This window comes from Bos mutus, chromosome 4 (genome assembly GCF_027580195.1).
Source record: "Bos mutus isolate GX-2022 chromosome 4, NWIPB_WYAK_1.1, whole genome shotgun sequence".
In the NCBI taxonomy this organism is placed as follows: Eukaryota; Metazoa; Chordata; class Mammalia; order Artiodactyla; family Bovidae; genus Bos; species Bos mutus.
This window is the reverse complement of record NC_091620.1, coordinates 93,420,464-93,444,049: the sequence shown is the minus strand read 5'-3', so window position 1 is coordinate 93,444,049 and position 23,586 is coordinate 93,420,464. Positions and strand designations below refer to the sequence as shown.

The following is a 23,586-nucleotide window of genomic DNA, read 5'->3' as shown; positions in this document are numbered from 1 at the left end:
GTCCAAAACTCATAAATCCAAAATATTTAATGCTTGATAGTATGGAGGGGAAAAAAGAATTAAAAATAAGATTGCTTCCTTCTAAAATTTGAGTAAGAAAAAAAGTGAATAATAAAAACAGAATAATTTTAAATTATTTAATTCTATTTTTTAAAGTTAACTTAGAGACTGAGAATAATAGCCCAGTTTTCTGACTTGCTACCACTTAGATTTTATGATGAGATGAATGTTGAACCACAATAAGCACGAGCTTTTAGTATTATGACACCTTTTTAACAAGCAATATTAGTAGATCCAAATTTGGTGATTCGTTTAGCAAAAGCCAGAAGTATTACAATACATAAATAAGTTAGTTAACCAAGCACTAGGAAGAAAACCAAGAGAAGGAATTAAATAGTAATGTTCTCAGAGGGAAAACAGACTATGAAGGGTATCCCCAAAGTAAACGTCATTGTAAGATGCTTGTGCATTTTCCACTAACATCACATGCAAAGGCAGACTCTGCTCCTAGCTGCTACAATGTAGGACAGGGTTATGAGGTGTCGGATGTGATTCTCCAAGTCAGTAACCACAGAGCAGCCTTATGCACAATAGTGCGTGTGAATTTTTCTTCCTCCTAAACTCTCATTAAAAACAACAGTGCTTTGCTTTTATATTCTTGAAGGTGATCGCTTTCTTCTTTTTCTGGCTGAAACTACAATGCATGATCACTGTGGATCTTTTTAAATCTGTCCTTATTACTGGTTTAATATACATCCATTCTATTCCCCATCCTATAGTTATAATTATTTTGTTATGTTAAATTCCTTGTCTTTTAAGATTAAAATTCAAACCAGTTTTGTCACTTAAGAAATCTTGAAAAATATCCATTTTATTTTTCCTCTAGTTTCCCCCAATACATACATATTTCCTTTCTTTTAAATTTTCTTGTTGCCCCGGCTCTACATTTTCTTTTACGCCTTTCCTCGTATAACTTTTGTTTATTATGCACCAGGTGTCTTCCATTGCCTGCTTTAAGTCCCTCTAAAGCTCATGTTTTCCACAGGGAATAGCTATATATAACGATTTTATTAGCCGGAAAAGTTAGTGTTTATACAACAAATATCAGAATGTTTTATTTCCTGCAGAAAAAAGCATGCAGATAATTAGCTTCTTCAGTTTTTATCTAAACAGTTTGTTTTTCAAGCATGCCCTCTGCCCCTGTCTTCTTTATGTTGCAAACTCTTCTTTATAAATATTAATCAGTTTTTTCCTGGGTTTCCAGTGCTTAATACTTTCATGCTTTTATCAAACTTAGTATTCTATAAATAGTCAAATGCTACAGCTAAATGTACATTAAATGAGCCTCATTTTGTTGAGTGATATTTGTACAATAGCTGGAGCTCTTTCTGTTACTGCCATCTAGTGGTTCTCCTCACTAGGTATATTTTCCAGAATCATTTTCTAGAAATTCCATGTAGGCAGAATCCAATAGCTAAAGATATCCAAGTGAAAATTATAAAAGACTGTATTGAAATAACCCTGCTTAATATTATCTAAAGAAGGAGAGGGAAAATATTCTACCTTTTCTCTGGAAAATAAAATACAACTTCCAGTTGAAGATTTTTTAAATGTTGATGCATTTTTTAAAATCTTCTGATGCCTAAGGGATGTCATGAGAGAAATGCCAGGAGTTCTTCTGCATTAGCATGCCTCCCACCTCCAGCAACTGGATTAGCGAGCATGGTTCTTTAGGTATCCTAGCACCTCCACACAAGGAAATCCGAAGCCCCCGTGCTTGTCCAGAGGCATGCGGGGTGCAAAACCAGCATCTGTTCACCTCTGCTCCTGCTGAGACCTGAAGCTGCTACTGGCTTTACATATTCTGAACTAGGCACAATGGTGGGAAGCCAAGAAAGAAAACTCTATTCAAACGGTGTACCACATCTCAGCTCATCTCCTCACAGACACCAATGTGACCTTTGAGAAGGGAAGAAGAGAACCAAATGAGCAAATCCTTTAATAAAGAGCAGCAGCAGGAACCCTCTTTTATTGCTGTTCAGTTGCTCAGTCATGTCCGACTCTGCAACACCTGGACTGCAGCACACCAGGCTTCCCTGTCCATCACCATCTCCCAGCGTTTGCTCAAACTCACGTCCACTGAGACAATGATGCCATTCAACTATCTCATCCTCTGTGGTCCCCTTCTCCTCCTGCCTTCAATCTTCTCAGAACCCTCTAGAGCTGATATTATGTTCTTCCTTTACTGATTAATTTATGGACATGTTAAAAAATTTCCCATTTGTGGCAGATTTGGGTCACAGATACATCCTCAGCACCTAGCACAGTTCCTAAAAGATAGTAAGCATTCCAAAAATTTTTGTTGAATGAATGAATTTAACAGATAGAAAAAGTAAGTCCTGCAATGAATAGGTAAGGTTTTGATGAAACCAAGTCTGTGAAGCAGGGCTTCATATATACTTACGTTTCATATTAATCTTGCGATTTTTCTTATAATGTGTTAAATGAAACTGATTTCAAAATCTGACATCTTAATTTGGCTTCTTTGTTTGCAGCTCTCTACCAAAACCCTTTATGCCAGTATAACCTGTATCGTCTGTATATAATCTACCACCTTCCAGGAGTCGAGTTGCTTGACCGAAATCGTAAGAGCATTTCTTCTTGAAGAGAAATATTGGAGAGCCAGTCTTATAACTCAGTGGTTTAAAATGCTGATGATCTTTGATCTTTGAAAATAACTGTCTTTGTAAATGAAAGTTTTTCAATTATTTATTTTTGAAATTTTTGCTGAATGAAGTTTGCTCTAGTTTAGGAGCTTGTCTGTTGACGACTTCATAGGAAAGACCATCTAACAGAGCCTGGAGAAAGGTCTCCTTTTGATTCTAGCTTTGTCAATAATACATGTTTTTCCTTATTCTTTTTTAAATTTTTATTTTTTTTGTCAGTTATGTATTGAATACTCATTCGCTGACCCCCTGGCACTCTTTTAATTTTTTATTTCAAAAATGAGACAATTGGACTAAATCCCTTAAGGCTTAGCCTATTTAAATTCTAAAAGTCATATTCATATGTGAAACAAATTGCCAGTCCAGGTTCGATGCATGACACAGGATGCTCAGGGCTGGTGCGCTGGGATGACCCAGAGGGATGGTATGGGGAGGGAAGTGGGTTCAGGATGCAGAACACGTGTACACCTGTGGTGGATTCATGTTGATGTACGGCAAAACCAATACAATATTGTAAAGTAATTAGCCTCCAATTAAAATAAATAAATTTACATTAAAAAATAAATAAGTCATATTCTTTGAAATTCTGCAAGTATATATGCATATATATATACTAAAACATGTAATCAATCATAACCTCTTTGTGATATATTTTTAGACATTGCAGACAAACTAGTATGTCTGATTTGTATAAGCCACAAAAAAATAATCAACCTCAGTGCATTATATTTTACATTTTTTGAGGTCTCTTTTACCCATAAGTGCTATTTACCTACTTACCTACTCACCTTTCCACAGATGTGAACATTCTTAATCATTTGTAACTGAGTAACTTCTTAATGAGGATATATTAAAACCATATGTTTATTCTTCTTTTTCCTCATAGCCTTGAGGAAAAGAAGAGATGTAGCACAGTTGTAATTTCAATCATCCATGGTGATGCATTAGAATGTCTGGATGAGATAAGATAGATCTGTGCCCTGTGACATGAGGGACATATATTGAGCTTGTAAGATTTAGGCATTAGCTTGGTAGAGTTTTTACAAATTGATTATGACAGGATGTTTACATACAACGTAATTAGGACAAATCCATTTTTGACAGAAATTCTATTTTTTTACTCACTCTGCATATAATGCCATGCAATAACATTGCTTTTTTGCATTTGTCAGAAGTTACAGAAAAGGAAAGAAGGTCGATGATTACGCTTTTTAACCATAAAAAGGCTCATATTGTTCAATCAATAGCATTCAGAGGAAAAGTTGATGCCTCATGGGATCCTCGATCACCATTTAAGCAAAAACCAGCGCAGAGAGTACCTTCAGGTATTTTGAAAAAAGAAAAAAAATGTAATTAAAACTGCACAAGCTTTTGGTTAATTTGATTATAATAACTTCAATTTACAGTAAGCTAAGCACTTACATACTGAAATATTTTTTAATTTTATTAGCCTAATTAAGTATGCAACCTTCATCATTTGTGTATATTAAATTAAATAAGATAATGTGATAACAATAACACATTGATGTCCACACCCCAATATCTAGCACAACATAAAGGGCTCAGTGAATAAGCTGCAATTGCTACTATTATCAATGACTCTGGACAATTTCATGAATTAAGGCTATACGTTTTTGATAATATAGAAAAATATTAAAAATAAATAAAGATCATTGCAATTCCTGCATCCAGAAATAAACATTGTTATTTGGTTGTACTCTCATACACTGTGATCATATGTGATCATATGTAAGTATAACTTGAATATCTTCAGTAATGTATTCATTAGTTGGAATTTAACTTTCTTGTATGTAACAGAAATCCAACTACAGTGACTTAAGCAAATAGAGCTTTACTTTACTCACACAACAAAGAGTGTCCAAGGTTAGTATAAAGTTAAATGATGTTTTCAGTGTTTGAGAATACATCTATCTTTTGTTCTGTGATTCTTAATCTGCTTTATGGTTGCCAAGTGGTTATTGTACCATCAGGTATCACATGGGGAGATGAAAAATGGTGCAAAGACAAAAAGCCTTTTCCTCATGACATTTTGCCAATGAGACAACATATATTTGAAAAATAACCAAATAGATTCTCTAGAAACAAAGGGAAAAGATATTAAATTGGAAAATAGTTTTGAAGAAATTACCCAGAATGCAACATAGAAAAATAAGCAGGTGATAAGGAGACATTTGGAAATAATGTTTACTTCCTATATAAATTTAGTAATAAATGTTGTAATCCCACAGGGAAAAATAGAGAAATTGGGCTGAAGGTAATGTTTGAAATGGTAATGGCTGGCAATTTTCCGAATTTGTTTAAATGTTATAAATCCTTAGATTCACCAGACACAATCAATTCAAAAACATAAAAGACATAAAGCAGCAACAAATATCCACACCAAAGGCAAAATGAGGTTAAAATAGAGAGAAAATTGTAGATTACCTACAAAAGAATAATTTATAGATTTACAACACACTCAACTGCAATTATGGAAATCAGAAGACAGTGATCTAATACTTTTAAAATACTAAGGAAAATAAATAATCAACCAAGAATTCTGCAACCAGCTAAATTATTATTCAAGAATGAGCAAGATTAAAAAAAAGGCAAAATCAAAATGAAAAGTCAACTTTTTATCATGAAGTTTTTCCAACAGAAATGGTTGAAAAAATATTAAACACTTATACATGTCCCTATATATTCAACAATTAATATTATACTGTATTCACCATCATCTATGGAGAAAGCAATGGCACCCCACTCCAGTACTCTTGCCTGGAAAATCCCATGGATGAAGGAGTCTGGTGGGCTGTAGTCCATGGGGTCTCGAAGAGTCAGACCGACTGAGCTACTTCCCTTTCACTTTTCACTTTCATGCATTGGAGAAGGAAATGGCAACCCACTCCAGTGTTCTTGCCTGGAGAATCCCAGGGACAGGGGAGCCTGTCTATGGGGTCGCACAGAGTTGGACACGACTGAAGCGACTTAGCAGCAGCATGAGGCTTTACTTCTTATGTAAACTCAAAAATATCAAGTATTGATGAACCATTTAAATGCTTCAGTAGCAGACATAATGAAATTTCCTTCCTAAATAATTTGGCCTGTAAATTTAAAAAATAAGGACATTCTTCTATAAAGCCACAATGCCATAATCACACCTAAGGAAAACAGTGTATTTATATTTAATTTTTATATGTTATTTAATATATAATCCATATTCAAATTTCCCACTTGTTCCAAGATGACTTCTACAACTGCTTTTCCAAACCAGAGTCCAGTCAGAGTTCACAATTATGTTTGGTTGTTGTGGTTCTTCATTGTTGTTTAGTCGATAAGTCGTGTCCAGCTCTTTGCGACCCCATGGACTGCAGCATGCCATGGCTCCCTGTCCTTCACTTCTTCTGGAGTTTGCTCAGACTCGTCCATTGAGTTGGTGATGCCATCCAACTATCTCAGTCTCTTTTAATTTAAAATAGCCTCCATTGTTTTCCCATGACTTTTTGAAGGGACCAGGCCAGTTACATTATAGAATGTCTTGATTTGTATGATTGTTTCCACAGAGTATAATTTGACATATTCCTCAATCCCCTATATATCCCATAGAATAGGAGAAATACCTGGAGGACATGTTCTGGATGCAGAAGGCTATAGTGTAGAGCAATGATTATCAAAGTGTAGTCCCCCAAATCAGCAGCAGCATCAGTTAGTAACTTGCTGCAGATGCACATGCCCAGGAAGCTATGTTTTAACAAGCCTTTCAGGTGATTCTGATGCATACTCCCACTAAGAGAACAACCAGTGTAGAGGCAAGAAACAAGTTTTAGGATCAGATTCTCCTGGATCTAAACACCAGCTCTGCTAGTAATTACATGTTTTGTTTTGGACATGACTTTGCTTCAGCCTCCTGATTTTTAAAAAGCGGATGATATCTTCTTTTGGCTGTCAGGATGCTTATTACACAAACCATTGCACCACCTGATTTGACACATAACAACTGCATGATAAGTTGGACTGTTCTATTGGTTAGCCACTTGGTTTTTCTTTTAGTTCATGTAAAAGCTAATACTCAAACTAAATGCTACTGGATTAGTGGCGGGGCAGGGCGATAAGCCATGCTGTAGTAGAAAAGGAACCTCTGGAGAGAAAATCCCCACTCTTAGAAACAACCAATGCACCTATTAACAAGCAATATAAGACCACCCCCATCTGTTTATCATACGTAGAGTGTTTTCCAAGTGTGAGGAGGATAGCTGACTACTACCTTTAGAGCTTTACATTTCTTTCATATCAAATCTCCAAAAACAAAATTAGGGAAGAAAGGATAGAGAGAGTATTTCATTGCATTTGAAATCTTTCTTCTTAATCCACATTCTTAATTCATAGATAGGTTGACTATAACCCTCCCCCAAATTGGCAGCATGACCCTAATTAATCTCTCAATCTCCATTTTCCACAAACCAAACATTTATAATGAACTTAGTAGAACTCCCTATGTAAGCTCTATAAGCCTTATAGTTTTATAGTTTCTGTATTTGTTCTTACTGTGATGTGCACATTGAGGATGATATTCTTTCACTGGAAATGAACTATACTTGAAAATGTTTATAGAGCAGTTGTAACACCACATTTTGATTTTATTACTCTTTGCCCTAAATTGAGAAAGAAATCAATTGTATTCCAAATAGCTTGAGAAGCAAGGACAACTTGAAATTTCTTCAAATCCCAGGAATAAAATTAAAAAACACAACTGGAAGAAATATTTGCAGTATATACAATAGGCAAAAGTTAATGCCCATTATATCAAAGGATCCTATAAATCAATTTGAAAACTAGTGACAAAAGATGTGGACATTACAGAAGGAAATAAATGTGACATCCAACAATCAGCCCCACTAGTGAGCAAGTAAGTGCAAATTAAAGCAATGAGATGCCATTTTCATCCTGCAGTTAGGCAAACACTGGAAAGGCTGGTGAAGTGGAGGAGAGACAAAAGCATAACTCATACATAATTGGTGGGAGTGTAAATTAGTTCAACTTTCTTGCAAGGTCATATGGCAATGTGACAGAACCCATGCACATACAAAATATGCAACCTATTCAACACAGCAACTAAATTTGAAATCTCTCTACTACAGAAGTATCTGCACACACACAAACAGATACATGTATAAAGTGCTAATTGAAACATTTTTTGTAATAGAAAAACAGTAGAAAGTCTAAACGGTCACTCATAGAAAGTTAACTTATGGCACATCCTTACAATACAAACTATTGGATTAAAGAATCATTCCATGATAAATTTTGAATACAAAAAAAAAAAAAAAGATGCATTTTGAGTAATATAATGCATTCCCTGCTCTAGGGGATCTTCCCAACCCAGGGATCAAACCCAGGTCTCCTGCACTGAAGGCAGTTTCTTTACCAACTGAATCACCAGGGAAGCCCAATATAATGTGGAGTAATGACAAAATTCGAATTCTGTCAGCAAATAAATCTTTTTGTATATGTATGTGAGTACACATGTATACACACACAGGAGGCTGGAAGCATACATACAGAACACTTAATAGTGATAGTACTGATAATGAGGAACTGGAAAGGTCAAAGGGGAATTTCACTTTTTACTGTTTTCTTATTTATATTCATCATAAGCAAAATGTGAGCTTTTTGTAGTCGAAAATGTAGACAGAGTCTGGGGAGATCAGCAAAGAAATGGAAGACTTGCACCAGCCACTTGTAATGGGAACGATGCCTTGAACCCCTCTCCTAAGGCAGAGTGTCCCCGCTGCCTGTGGGTTGGCAAGAGCTCAGACTGTGGGCTTTGCTGGTCCAACAGGTGTTGGTACATTCCATCACTAGCCTGGCACTGGGTCTCTGGAGAGGAATAAACAAAGCAAGGACAGTCTCGAGAAGATACCATAGGAAATCCAAGCTTTGAGGACTAGCCTTTGAGCTCCAAAGCTAGGGAAGATGTAGAATCTTATGACCTAGGATTTGTTTATTCTGTTTCTTTGAAGTTAATGCCAAGAATCCAAGTGGCTTAAACTGCCCTAAATATTTTTTCCACATTTGGTCTATTAGTCCATTTACAGATGCATGTGTCTATCTGAAAAAGAAAAAGGCTCTGTTTCTGCACATGAGACTCAGTATCTTAATTATAAAAATTCCCACATGGATTCCATTGGTAACCAAATTGATAGAGCATGTTGTTCTCAGTTTTGAGACATGTATTATAGTAAAGAATTTGCCTCAAGACATTAGAAACACCTAAGGTTCTATACCTGAGAGAAAATTTCAGTTTGGGGTTAGGCATCATGGCAATTTTGATGAACTGAACTATTTATCTGAAAGACTGCTCAAAACCCAGAAACATATGCTCTAGACTTTTTCCTTTATAGCATTATTTCATTGCTTTAAAATGCTGAATAAACATTTGAGAAATACTAATTTAGAATTTCTTTTTCAGACTTTGCATTTGCAAATAATGTAGACAAGTAAGTGATTTTTAAACTTTACTTTTATTATCATGTTATTTCATAATTGTGGTGGTTCCCTAAATTATTCCCATTTCCCCAAATGAATTTTAATGACTTAAAAAATGACTAACCCTTTGATAGGAAAAATCACACTGTCTTCCTGTGATGAATGATTTGAAGCTATATATTTATATTTGATATATTTAGGGTTTTTAATATTATTATTATAACCTAAAATAGATTAAGAAATGGAGTGAGGTGGAGGGAGAAGTTAGGAAAAAAGTTATACCTGATATTAAAAATGAAGGTCCTTACTTCTTTTTTACTTTTCCCCCATTTATGTTCAGTGAGCACGATAATATTTTTAAAAGAAATGGTTCATAACTGAAAAAAATCTTAATTTATGAATATTGATAAATTTTTAAAATCATCATTCTTTACATTTTGCACTAAGGAATTTTTTCTTTGGTTCAGTCTTGAAAAATATTATCTCCAAGCACTTTTCATAAAATGTAGCATAATGCAGAGAAATAATAACCTTTCAATAAAATGTATATAATATACTAATATGTATCATAGCTATAAATATTTTAATCATTTCATTTAACCACTGACTTTAAATGTGAATGCAAGAATAGTCACATCTATACTGACATCTATTATAGCTGATCCCAAATATGTCCATTGTATTTTTAAAATATACAATAAAAACAGCGTTACTTGTCCTGAAAGTCATTTGTCAGTAGGGCTCTAAAGTTACTTGTCAGTGGTATTATACTACAAATAACAGAAAAATATGGCACTATGCCTTTAAATTAAATATGTGTTTTGGTCTAATTGATTTTTTTCCTGACATAATTGCCATTTTTGCAGAACTATGTTTGATGACCCAGAAGATGCTGTTTTTGTAAGGTCCATGAAGCGATCGGCAATGGCTATTACCTCTCTGAACTGGGACACGGTGCCAACACGAGAGGAAAAATACCTTGAAGAGAAAGACACAGGACCTGCCCAAATGCTTACAATCACACTGAGATAGCCCCTGGGGTTTCTAGAAATCTTAGTAGTTTTCAGTTATATATTAAACTTTACTGTGATTAGCATATTCTTTATTTCAGTTCAGTTCAGTTCAGTTCACTCAGTCGTGTCTGACTCTTTGCAACCCCATGGATTACAGCACACCAGGCCTCCCTGTCCATCACCAACTCCCAGAGTTCACCCAAACTCACGTCCATCGAGTCAGTGATGCCATCCAGCCATCTCATCCTCTGTCGTCCCCTTCTCCTCCTGCCCTCAATCCCTCCCAGCATCAGAGTCTTTTCCAATGAGTCAACTCTTCACATGAGGTGGCCAAAGTATTGTGGTGTTATTTGAAACATTAGGATGTAAACAGAAACACCAAGGAAAAATAATTCCTACATTTTCTCTTCAGTTTCTTTTGAAGTTAAACATGGATATAGAAATATATGCAAATTGTTTTAACAAATTAAAAAAAAAATGAACATGTACATGTAACTATCATCCTAGATCAAGAAATAGAACATTACCAGTACTCTAGAAACCTCATTCCTGTTACCAGTCCAATGACCAGTTACTACATCATCCTGGTTTCTAAACCATGTATTATGTTTCTAAACACATATATTAGATATTAATATACATTAATATCATTTCTAAACAATATATTAATGTTTTTGAAAGGCATATAAATGGAATCATAGAAGCTGAATTATTTTTTCTGGCTTCTTTTACTCAACATTGTAAAATGGACACATGTTGTTGTTAGTAGCAATAATTCTTTGTTGTGCTCATTGATATACATAGTATTCCATTGTATGACGATGACACAGGTATAACTTTGACTCTCACCTTTGGAAGCATTTATCAGTTCTGGGTGTGAGCTTATGATCTGTGGTTGGCCTACCCAGAAGCGCTCTATAAGAGGGAAGCAAAAACAGAAAAGTTTTCAGCAGTTTCCTGGTGCTGAGACAAAAACTGGACATGTAAGGTAACTCAAAATATATTGCTGATCTTCTCCAGCTAAGCTCAAGAGCTAGATAAAAGCTTACAAAAAGCAGAGCAACATGTCCCCTTACCTGATGGTGCCTAGATATTACCACACTGTACCACAGACACACTGTACAAGTGGGGCTGAAAGCAAAAGCAAGAGAGGAAAACCCGAGAGGGCGTAGTGAACCGTCGCCAAGAATCTGTGACCTCCTTTTACCTCTGGGCACATAGGATTCTGTGCACAGCTAGAATCTGCAAAGTCTGGTATGGTGGCTGGCAGGTTACAGCTGAGGCAAAGAAAAAGAGTTTCATGAGTGGCTGATATAAAGGCAAAAATGATGGCATGTGGCTTCCAAGATGACTTCACAGGAAGAATCAAAATGTTCTCTTCCTCTCTCCTTCTCACTTAACCTGCAGAAGCCAGCTGTCATGACACTTACACAGTCCTCTGGAGAGACCAACGTGGTGAAGAACTGAGACCTACTTCCAGAAGTAAGTAAGGAAACTAAGTCCTCTGCTGACAACTATGTGAGTTACAATTCTTCCCCCAGACCCAGTTAATCACTTTGCAAGTGGGTCTTCCAGATCCAATTTAAGCCTCAGAGGACTCCAACTCTGGTTGAAAGCTTCCTAACACCCTCCTGAGGACCAAGCCAGAACTGCACCATCAAGCTGCTTCTATTTTTGGCCTGCAGGAACTTCATGAGATAATGCTTACTGAAGCGTCAAGCTGATAAATTTTGGGATAATTTACTATATAATACAATGTGTGTGTGTGTGCTCAATCTCTCAGTAATATCCGACTCTTTCCTTATGGACCGTAGCCTGCCAAGCTCTTCTGTCCAAGATATTTTCCAAGCAAGAATACTGGAGTGAGTTGCCATGCCCTCCTCCAGGGGATCTTCCCAACTCAGGGATTGAAACCGCATCTCCTGTGTCTCTTGCATTGGCAAGGTGGATTCTTTACCGCTGAGTCACCCGGGAGGCCCCAAGTAACACAATAACCCAGCCTAATCCATAATGTTACAAGTATTTGTTGTAAGTAACGGTATCTTGTAAAGCCTCTGGCAAGCTGAGAGGGCTTACAGTGCGGTCTTCAAGGGTCACAGCATCAGCAGCAGAGAGCTCGTCACTGATCAGTTCGAGGAATGCCACTGCATTCATTCTAGAACTGGGAGCCTGAGCTGAACTCATCATGAACTGAGTACCATGAGACCCACCAACCGATAATGTTGGGTGGGCAGAGCAACAATCTATTTCAGGATGGAAATGGTGTATTTTGACTCAGATTTAAGATGGCTCATAAACTGCACAAGCAGTATTACTTTTTAATTAGATTGAAGTAAATGGAGGATGGGGTATTGCAATACTCAGGTTAACCACTAAAAGAATAGTAAAAAAAAAAAGTTGTTTTTAACCCCACAATCGCTAAAAAGGAAGAAAAATGTATTCCAATTGCAAAAATATGGCTAACAAGAGGCTCTTGTTAGCCATAACAATATGGCTCTCTAATTGTTTTAGAGAACTAATGGAAATATATATCATTTGTATGAAAAAGATTTGTTTCAAAATGCACTCCTCAATACTGGGTACTTCTGGTTCAGGAATGAAGGCCTATTAGTTCCACGACAGGAAAACATTACATTAAATACCATTTGGAGAAAAGGACAAAATAAAATACATGATCCTTACCTAAATAATCTAAAACTCTACCAAAATGGAATACACAATTGAGAGTCTTTAATTATTTGCTTCAAAAAACAAAGACCCATTGAAGTGGGTTCGAGAGGAAGCACATTTATTTCAGGATCCATCACTTGATGTTTTAACTAGGAAGAGAAAACCCTGATACACAGATTTGTGGAGGGCTGTGGTTCTAAGCTAGAGCTCTGGAATTGGACAATCTAGTTTAGTTCTTCCACTTACGAGTTATGTTACTTGGACAAGTTAATTTCTATAGAGGCTTTAATTTCCTCTTCTTTAAAATAATAAGTTACTTCAGGGAGTTTCAAGGATTATACTTGATCATATATGTAACATGTTAAGTAGAGTGGCTTTCTCAAAGTGCTCAATATGTGTCATCTATTACAGTTGACCCTTGAACAACTTGGGTTTGATCTACATAGATTCACTTGTGGGCAGATTTTTTTCCAATAAGTAGCATGTAGCACAGTACTACATGCTCTGTACTTGGCTGAATTCACAGATGTGAAACTATAAATACGGAGGACAGACTGGAAAGTTATACTTGGATTTCAGGGAGGGTGGGCACCCCTAACCCCTGTGTTGTTCAAAAGTAGTTGTGCCCCTTAGGAACTATACCTAGCATCAGAGACTGATGTTTGTGTTCATTGAAAATGTACACATTGAAATCTAATTCCCAGTGTGATGGTACTTGGAGGTAAGGCCTTTGGGAGGCAATCAGGTCATGAGCTTGGAGCCTCATGAATAATAGGATTAGCAAGCTTGTAAGAGGCCAGAGAGGTAGCATGTCCTTTCTGCTAGTGAGGACACAGTACAGTGGCCCTCTGTAAACCAGGAAGAAGACACTCACCAAGAAGTTGACCATGCTGGCACCCAGATCTTGAACTTCTAGCCTCCAGAACTGTGAGAAATAAATGTTTGCTGTTTAAACCACCCTAACCCATGGTAATTTGTTTCAGTAGCTCAAACTAGGACATGTAGTCTATTAGGGTTCTTAAGAGATACAGAATCAACTGGGTACATGCATATTTACAGAGAACAATTTATTTTAAGGAACTGCCTCATGCCGTTGGCGCGGGCAGGGCTGGCAAGTCCAAAATTTGTCGGGTAGGCTGGTGCAGACTTGAAATCCAGGTATGCTTTGGTGTTTCAGCTTTGAGTCCAAAATCCACAGAGCAGGCATTTGTCTGTTGGACCTTATTTTTGCCTCTGATTGTTGTTTCCATGTTACTGGCTTCTTCTGCCTCAAATCTGTGATATACGAGGCAGAAAGAAAACACAAAAAACCAAGTATCATTGCTTGGTCCTGAGGGGCCTAGCCCATCTGCCTTCTTCTGTTTGTTTTATATGTAATGTCCAGGGTTTTCAGTCTTACTTAGGAGGAGGAATAAGGAAAAGTATGTATACACTATCTTCCCAGAAGTGTTCAGATTTTTTTAAAAATGTAGCTGAACTAGTTTCACTTGTGGCTTCTGAGTTTAGTGTCATATTTAAGAAGGCCTTCTTCATGCCAAAGTCACTAAGAATTCATTCATGGTTTCTTCTGGAATTGACAATTTTTTCACATTTAAAATTAGTCATTTGGCATCATCCCTGAGATTAAGTAGTTTTACGTAAGTGTATGAATTTGCTAGCTACACTGCCCTGAACTGATCAATTACATAGCTACCTGATTCATCGCAAATTAAGATCACCATTGAAAAAGATGCCTTTATTGATTTATAAAACTAGAATTTTGTCTTTAAAGGACATAGAAGCTAGGCTAGAGCCACCTTTTGGGGGGAAAATCTTTATCTGCTAAAGTATTCAATCATTTTTAGCAGGAAGAAGAAAGTTGTTTTTACTAAATTAAGATCTTGCTTTTTGTCCATGCAAATGATGCTTTAATATTATCAGAGCTTACATAAACATTATTAATTTCTATACAACTGCAAACAGATATGCTTTTCCAAAATAAACATTAGGAGATGAAAACCACCTTGTAGTGGTAGCTTCTTTTCCAACCAAAATGGTAACTGTGATCCAAAACCTGACCTGCCTTTGTACTTTTTCTAAGAGCATCTAATCTCAAAACTTTCATGTGCCTTCGTTTTCCTTTTAATTATATTTATATACATTTAACTTTTGAAATTTGATCCCATTAAGTTTTTCAAGGAGGTCTTAATAGTTCTTTGCTTTGATTTATAGAAAGCCAAATGAGAAATCTGCTCACGTAACCAAACAAAGCACACCCAGTGTGGACCACGTCAGAGCCCAGTGAATTCGACACCCTTCCCTCCTTGTTTCCCTCTCTTATCTGTATCTACTCAGTGGCTGCATTCTCCTAGGTACCTCTACATGTCAGCTTCTGAACTGAATCCTTATAATTTATGATCATCCCAAGGGAGAAACAAACAAAAACCCTCCCTCTTTGGCTTCAGGAAGATAAAATCTCTGAGAGGTACTCTGATGGGCCTCGTTGTGGCCAAGGAAACAGGTCACTACTGATGGTTATAAAACTGGGTGACTAGGAAGACATCTATCTCCCACTCAAGAAGGGAAGTGATTTGCTTCAGAAGCAGGGGAGATGGTCCTGAGAAGATAAAAACACTGCAGAACTACTTCAAGTATTTCTGTTATGTTTAATATCCAATAATATTAAAACTCGAGTAAACTCATAAACATGATGGACGGCTAAAATCAGTCATCTTTTTAAGGGCTGAGGGGTTACCCACCACATCCTATAAAATAATGGCTTGTCTACAGAGCTCTACTATTATCTCATGTCTGCAGAGAAACTACAGCAATGGTAACATATTAAGAGTATACAATGTTGTAGTCAAACTGCAGACCTTGCTGAGTTCCAACTCTGGACTCTTGGATGATTGAGTGGGCCTTTTTAGACTTTAACTATCTGTGCTGTGAGGGGATAAGAATAAAGCCTAATTCATGGGGTTGTTGTGAATATTAAACAAAATAACTTCAAGATACAGTAGCTTTCAGTGTTAGCTATTTATTATTACCTAGTTGGTAAAGAATCTGCCTGCAATGCAGAAGACCCAGGTTTGATCCCAGGGTTGGAAAGATCCCCAGGAGAAGGAAATGGCAACTCACTCCAGTATTCTTGCCTGGGAAATCCCAAGGACAGAGAAGCCTGGCGGGCTACAGTCCATTGGGTTGCAAGAGTCAGACACAATTTAGCAACTAAGCCACCACTGGGTCAAACAGCACAATCCAAGTTTTGAATAAACCCATTGGCTGATTTAATATTTTATTATATCAGCTCTGAGTACAAGACACTACAATAGTAAGACTATTCTATTCTAATCCTTTGGGTCCTGTTTTTGAGAAAAGTTTCTTGATGGCATATTGAAAATAATTCAATATGGTGAAAAAAAAAAAAAAAGGGTAGCTGGATGACCACCTGTTTTGATGGTGTTATAATGGAATCATCTATTTTTGGTTATTTATGACAAAGAGAGTACCATCAGAACCAACCTCATTTTTCTTAAATTCCATTTTCTAACCAATCCTTTCCTGAAATATATCTATAGAACTTTTGATACTGACATGGCTTATATCTGAAGTCCTCTTTGTCCAGCTGGAAAGTTACTATTAGTGCCAGCTGTAGCTGTGTTGGAGTTCTGACTCATATTAGCATTCATTTCAATAAAGAGAAAATCACCTCTATGTTGCCACATCTCGATTCTCCTACACCCTTTGGCTTTTTCATAACCTTTCATGCTATCTAAAAACAGGGACCATGATGATACCACATACCCAAAAAATAATTAAAATCAGGGAACTCGGGTTAAAAATTTACTTGTGGAAGGGGAAGGCCTAAGAGGACCATTTTTCTAGTCAAAAGATAAACGTTTAGCATTGTGTGTAGATTGAGGGATTTCAATGAGAGAAGGGGGGCTTGTCATGATTCTCAAGTGCAGGAAAAATCTGCCTGTTGAATTCCTACCCACTTAACCCTAAACAGTGATTTACTCACAAGAAGGCTTCCTACAGCAGCATCGCACAGGGTATACAGAAGATGTACGTGTTGGGGCTGGGAGAAAAGTAACTGAGTGTAAGGAAGAGAAAAAGCAGCAAGACAGAAGAATCTGATCAGTGAAGTGAGGTGAGAATTCTTGTCATACTGACTTACAATTGTAAATATTAAAATAATTATTACTGTGTTCTCCAGTGTTTCCTAAAATGTTTTAAGTTCTCTAATATTTCTTTACCATTTGCCACCCGCTAACAGCAATAAACTATGAAAAAAGATTTAAATTGGCTCTATTAGTGGGCACAATTTATTTTACAATCAACACAAAGGAACTTTGAAACACAGCACTATCTTCAAATCTCACTCTAGCTCGATTTAAATACTCAGACACTAAAAACTGATGCCAGCACAGCCTATAAAGGACAGTTATAAATCAGACAAGTTATATAATCAGACAAATCTTTCATGGACAAGAAGAACCCCGTGAAAAGCTTATAGGAAGGTCACAGCCTTTCAAGTGGAAAATGGCACATAAATCAGTTTTATAGTAACCGTGGACACAGTATGTTTAGCCTTTGTTTAACCAACAATTTCATCAAACATCTTTTTTTAATGCACATGCTGAGATAACTGTGGCTATACCTCAGTTCCTCCTGGGGGATTTGACATTTCTGAAGGTACAAATACTGTAGATAAAATGTCACTGCAGGAACTACATAAAGTTCAGTCTGCTCAGGATAAATTCTATAGAAAAGTACAATTAGCTGAACTATGTCAGAGCTCCTTTAACATGTAGCTTTTCTTCATTTCATTGCATCTTAATAAGTAGCACTTTACCATAAATGCTATTTATATAAAGCATTTTATTTACATATAAGTTATGATTCTAACTACCCATCTCTGTGGCTATAAAATTTTTCTTTTCCTGAAAGTCTCCTCTCTCCTACAACTGTTCTGCTTGCCTCTTTGTTCCCAAGAACATATATTTCTTTTTTAAAAGGAAATTTATTTTCCTTTGAGAACAACTGCTGGGAAGCCTGCCTCAGAAAAGGAACAGAAATGTTTCTCCTGCATTTTGAAAAAACGTTTTTCTCTCCAGGAATATCTGTCTTATTATAGAACAGAATCGGAATGAAGGGCGTGGTGGACAGGGTCTTGTTGGAAAGCACGTATTCTGTGAAATGTGGAATCCCGCCACAGTCCCAGGCAGGTATGGAGCCAAGTAGGACGCAATCATGTGAGTTCCCAGCTACCTGCCAGGTGAGGACTGTCTGCGCTTGCTCGGACACTTGCTCTGGCCCTTACTCCTCAGACACCTGCGGACCTACTGCAGCCTCCTGTAAGCCTTCCAGCCCAGCATCACTCTGCAGAGATTCTTTCTCGCCTTCCTCAGAATCCTTAGGATTGTCATTCTTTTGGCAGATTCTCGTTTCAGCCTCCTCCGGCCGCTCTTCACCAACACAATTAGAATTGACATCAAGTTTGCTATCTGATAAAAAGAAGAAGAAAAAAAAAAGTCATCTGGCTCTTACCATGTGCCAGACACTTCTAAGTGCTTTGGTGTATTAAATCATTTAATCCTCATAACAACCACAAGGGGGAGTTTTCTATTAGCATTATTCTTTTACAAATGGGGAAACAGAGAAGAGAGGGGGTTTGTTAACTTGCTCATAGTTGCACAGCCAGCGAAAATAAGAGAACTGGCATTTGAACTCAGGCCTTGAAATCAGGATTGCAGACAAGCAAAATCCACATTCGAATACAGCTTTGCCATGAATTAGCTTGACATGCTTGGTTAGGTAAATGCCTATCCAAGGCTGTCTCCTTATAAAGTGGGGGATAATAAAGCCTATCGCACATTTGTGGAGAATAAAGGAGTAGAATAGTGTGTGGAATGGACTGATGTCTAACAACCAGGAGTTCTCATCCACTGACAACCCTCCCATATGGCTTCTTGAGTATGTGACCAGCTATTATACACCGCTTTCAACACACAGGATATAAAGGTTTGGTCCAGCAAACACAAGAAAGCAAGACAGTCAGAAAGCCTGACTGTTCTATTAATAATCTATTTATACCAGTTTATTTTGTATGAATGCAGGTTTGTACAAATCATCTATTTCCATTAATATGTTTCTCCACCAGGTGGCAAAGGGACATGGTCCTTTGAGGAATAGAGATGAGCATGCTTAGTATCAGAATCACCCAGGTAACCTTTTGGCAACCTATCACTTCCCAGAATGTGTGATACATATCCTATATCCTCGGGTGGGACGTAAGAGTGTGGGCGGTTCTCTTCTCCAATACGTGAATCATTGCCCAAGCAACTCACTGTTTCTGATGAAAATGAGTCATACATTTTATGAGGAAAGGAGAGGAAAAATAATATGGAACTCCCTGCCCTCACTCTTGTGGAAAGTTAAGCTGTGCAAGTTAACTTGTAATTTATAAATTTACTCCATAATTTTACCTGCAGTTTCATAATTAAGAAAGTTAAAGGCTTCCAATCTTAAAATCTTCACATAGCCATTAGGGGAAATTTATTTCCTTATTCAAAGACCTTAAAATCCTTTGTGAGCAAAATATAAGTAAACTATTCAGTAAGAGTCATATGGCTCCAGAGCAGTCTCATGAATCACAAAGTAGAAAGGGGAATAAACACCATTCCTCAGAATTCCATGTTTTTCATTTTCTAGTGCTATCTAGGCTGACTATAGTCTGTACATCACCCCAGAGACTCAAAAGAAGGATATATTTAAGTGTAATCCTGATGTTGGTTACCCCAGTCTTCCTTGGTTCCCTGAGAAGACGCAGTTCCTGAGAGTCCTGTGTTAATATAATTGATCCTTCCTCTTCCTGCTGACAAGTATTACGGTCTCGGTTTTTATATACTTACTGTTCTCCTCTTCACTCTTTGCCTTGGCAGCCTCCAACTGTTGCTTCTCATAAATGTCCTTGAGATTCTTACAGATTTTTTTATGGGCAAACCAGTGTGTTTTCTGGCAGGTCTGATCACAATATATTACCTGAAGGCAATTGTAGGTTTATTTTCAAGAGGTGTAGTCACATGGTTTTTCAATTACAACATTAAATCAAGTACTGTGCTGTAAAAATATTAACTTGACATGGCATCCCTGGTGGCTCAGATGGTAAAGAATATGCCTGGAATGTAGGAAACCCAGGACTCATCCCTGGGTTGAGAAGATCCCATGGAGAAGGAAATGGCAACCCACTCCAGTATTCTTGCCTGGAGAATGTCATGGACAGAGGAGCCTGGCGGGCAATGGGCTCACAAAGCATCGGACATGACTAAGTGACTAACTCCCAATGTGCTTTATTTTAAAACCATGATGTATGAATGTGTATTGTTTACCTTTGCAATTTTTAGCTTACACTTTTAAACAACAATGGATATCTAACACATGGTCTACCAAAGACTCTAACATATGATTTATTTAAGAGACTTCTGTGTACCAGAATTGATATGGTACAAGGACAAAGAAAATACAATTGTTGTCCCAGAGGAAGCTGGAGCAGGATGGGGCAGCACGGATGGAGGCTAATAATTAACAACATGATTTATATCCTAGAACAGGACGTCACAGCAATGGGAACACAGAGGAAGCAATGACTCACTCTAAATAGAAGGAGTCAGTAGACAGAGAAACAGGAAAGAAGCATTCCAAGTGGATGGAATAACTTGTACAAAAATGTAGGAATAGGAAAGTGAATGCTGTGTTTAGGACAGCAATACATTTGTGTAAATAGAGCTTAGATTTTTATAAAATGATATGCCAAGCACTGGGCTAGGATGCTATACATAGAAGGTATTACAGACTATATTACTGGCCCCAGTTCTTCCCTCTTCCCTGCACCCACACATTTTCCCATGTGACTTCAACGTTCTTTTCTCTGAAGGGGAGGAGAATTAACTTTAAATATAACCATGCAACTTGTTTTGGCCAGAGAAATGAGACAGCATGGCAATTTCAAGGCTGGACCTCAAAAGACCTTGTATGTTTCTACTTGCCTACTTATAGCTCTACCATCACCATGAGGACATGTCAACCCTGGCCTGCTGGTCCAAGGAGGATGAGAAACACATGGAACAGATGTGCCCCAGCCAACCACAAACATGAGGGGAAAAAAAGACTTGTTTTAAGTAATGAATTTTGGAGTGTTTTTATATGTGGCCATATTTAATCATTATAGATGGTCTCATTTAGTTCTCACAACTCTAGCCCCATTTCACACATAAGGAAACTGAGGCTCAGGGAAGTAAGTAACTTAAGGTAATGAAACTGGAAAAGAAGTTTCTAGCAGAACATGACGGGTTACAGAAGAATGTGCTAAAGAATTTCAGCTTTAAAAACAATAGGAAATTAACATGATCTATAGGGTAAAGTGAATGTACAGATGCATGCATGTGGGTAGTATCTGTATGTGAGAAGAATCCATTCAGATATGCTCTTTATAAAGATAATTCTGGCAGAAGTTGGTAGCAGTACAGAAAGCTTAAAGATTGGTGACAGTGAGAAGGGAGTGAGAGCTTTACAAGGAAGAGCTGATGAAGAGAGAGTAGTTGAGTCAACATTGGAAGATTTAAGACTGCATATTTATGAACTGTTGTAGGTTCTCATATATGCACCAGTCTCAGTCCCCTGTGAATAAGTTTTCTCTTGTTTTCTCATAACAATTCATTCATTCATACTCTCTTTTTTGGGTGTGGTCAGCATAGAAGCTGGGCAACATGTGAGCTGGACAGAAGAGGGAATAGAACTACATGTATCCTATAGCTCTTTTTCAAAATTATTTTAAAATATTAGATTCAATACTTCATATCTAATATATTAGAATTTATTAGAAAAAATGCCAACTATTACATTTATAGAATATTAAAACTCAGTTACCAACTTCGATGAAATCTAAACCAGATGTCAATGAACTTAACTTCATTCTTACCATTTTGCACACTGAACATCTTTTACTTGCTCCTTTTTCTCCACAGGTAGTGCAAAATTCAACATCCACAAAACCCACCTGACCAGTGATGGCTTGGGTAAGCACAGAGAATGCAGTGGGATCAGAACCCTAGAGGAAGTAAGAAGAGAAAAAAAAAAACTCTGAAATCACCATGGACAGACTACAGAGAAGACACTTTGAGAAAAAGAGACAAAATCATTAAGGTCATTAAGGCGAGAGACAGCCTGCACAGACTTTATGACACATACACCTTTCTGAGTACACCTTTTTCTGCACCAAGTACATGGCAGGTAAGTCGTGGATCCAGATGTTGAGAAAGAAAAAATTTGGCTCTATTCTAGAATAAATGTATTTTTCAACTGGGATTATTCAGTAAGCATACAAAGATTTCAGATATAGGACAGTGAACTCAGAGTGGAATTTCCTTCTAAGAATTAAGACAATATATAATACATATTCTGAGGGACAATTTATAGGATACATCACAAATATTTATCATAATTCTTAAAAGTTTAATGCAACTTAAGTGTTTTAAAGAACCTGTCTATTTAAAACTATTTACTTGATGTAGATCCACAATTCTAATAGATAAAAATTATCACCTTTATCACTGAAATGCTCCAAACTCTTAAGATTAAAGGGCTATACGTGTGGTTGCATTAGGTTATTAAGAAAAACCAAAAATATGAAAATTATACAGTTATTGAAAATCAGAGTGGCTTGCTAAAGAGGATTTATGAAATTTCTTAACAGAGGAAATTATAAGGGCAAATATTTATCTGCCTGGGATAATGCTATTAAGATCTATTTAAATATTTTTCTGCCTGGGATAATACTATTAAGATCTACTTAGAGCAATTACAGGGTATGGAGCTATCATACCTATTCACAACAGTTCTTGTTTCTGAGTTTTTCAAATTCGCTTCTTTATTCTTAACTAAAAATGTAGAAATTTTCATAATTTATATTTTTATTTTTATTTGCTTTTCCTTTCTAAGAGCATTTATTTTACCAGTTATACATAACAAATAACCACCTTAGAACACTGTTTTACACGGGACTCATTTCAAAACCACTTTACTCCTCCTGAAAACAATTACGAAGTTTCTTTTTAGTTCAAGAGTTAAGAATTCTCTTTTGGAATGAAGATAATATAACAGTGAGAAAAAAGAGCTAAAATAAAACCTCAGATACTAGTTACAAGTTAATAATTTCATCAGGAATGAATGGCTATGGCAGTTGTGCTGAAATGACAGTGTATCAGATAGTTTGTTCAAAAGTCAGATCCATCTACACTTTCTAAATTAGAGTCTCTAAGGATGTGGTCCATGTACCTGCATTATTACAAGTGATTCTGAAACATACGAAAAGTTTGAGATTTACTGGTACTTAAATGTTTTTACAATTACATGTTCATGTTCAAATGTTCTTTTCATAAACATGACTGAGACAGGGTTTCCCTGGTGATCCAGTAGTACAGAAACCTGCCTGCCAATGCAGGAGACGTGGGTTCAGTCCCCGGGTTGGGAAGATCCCAGATGCCTTGGAGCAACCAAGCCCGTGCACCACAAACAATGAGCCTGTGCTCTAGAGCCCAGGGCCCACACATGCCGCAGCTACTGAACCCCACACACCCTACAGCCTGTGTTCCACGACAAGAGAAGACACCACGATGAGAAGCCCGTGCGCTGAAACTAGAGTAGCCTCC

The 23,586-nt window shown here is 37.0% G+C and overlaps 2 protein-coding genes across 5 annotated transcripts in view; one reads left to right on the top strand and one right to left on the bottom strand.

The window, feature by feature from the left end:
• LRRC72 (leucine rich repeat containing 72) overlaps positions 1–10,295 on the top strand; it is a 72,049-nt gene extending 61,754 nt beyond the window's left edge. The window contains exons 7-10 of the mRNA XM_070368860.1: positions 2,556–2,645; positions 3,899–4,051; positions 9,196–9,223; positions 10,079–10,295. Coding sequence (XP_070224961.1) covers positions 2,556–2,645; positions 3,899–4,051; positions 9,196–9,223; positions 10,079–10,244 — 437 coding nt within the window. The 3' untranslated portion in view covers positions 10,245–10,295. The remainder of the gene's footprint in view (positions 1–2,555; positions 2,646–3,898; positions 4,052–9,195; positions 9,224–10,078) is intronic.
• ANKMY2 (ankyrin repeat and MYND domain containing 2) overlaps positions 4,914–23,586 on the bottom strand; it is a 51,821-nt gene continuing 33,148 nt past the window's right edge. For 3 of the 4 annotated variants that reach the window (XM_005897370.2, XM_070369764.1, XM_070369765.1), the window contains exons 8-10: positions 21,858–21,986; positions 19,792–19,921; positions 17,185–18,384 (exon numbers count right to left, since the gene is read on the bottom strand). In XM_005897370.2, the coding sequence (XP_005897432.2) occupies positions 18,197–18,384; positions 19,792–19,921; positions 21,858–21,986 (447 nt within the window). In that variant the 3' untranslated portion in view covers positions 17,185–18,196. Of the gene's footprint in view, positions 14,171–17,184; positions 18,385–19,791; positions 19,922–21,857; positions 21,987–23,586 lie in introns of those variants that run through there. The other variant, XM_014478698.2, reaches the window with a different exon arrangement.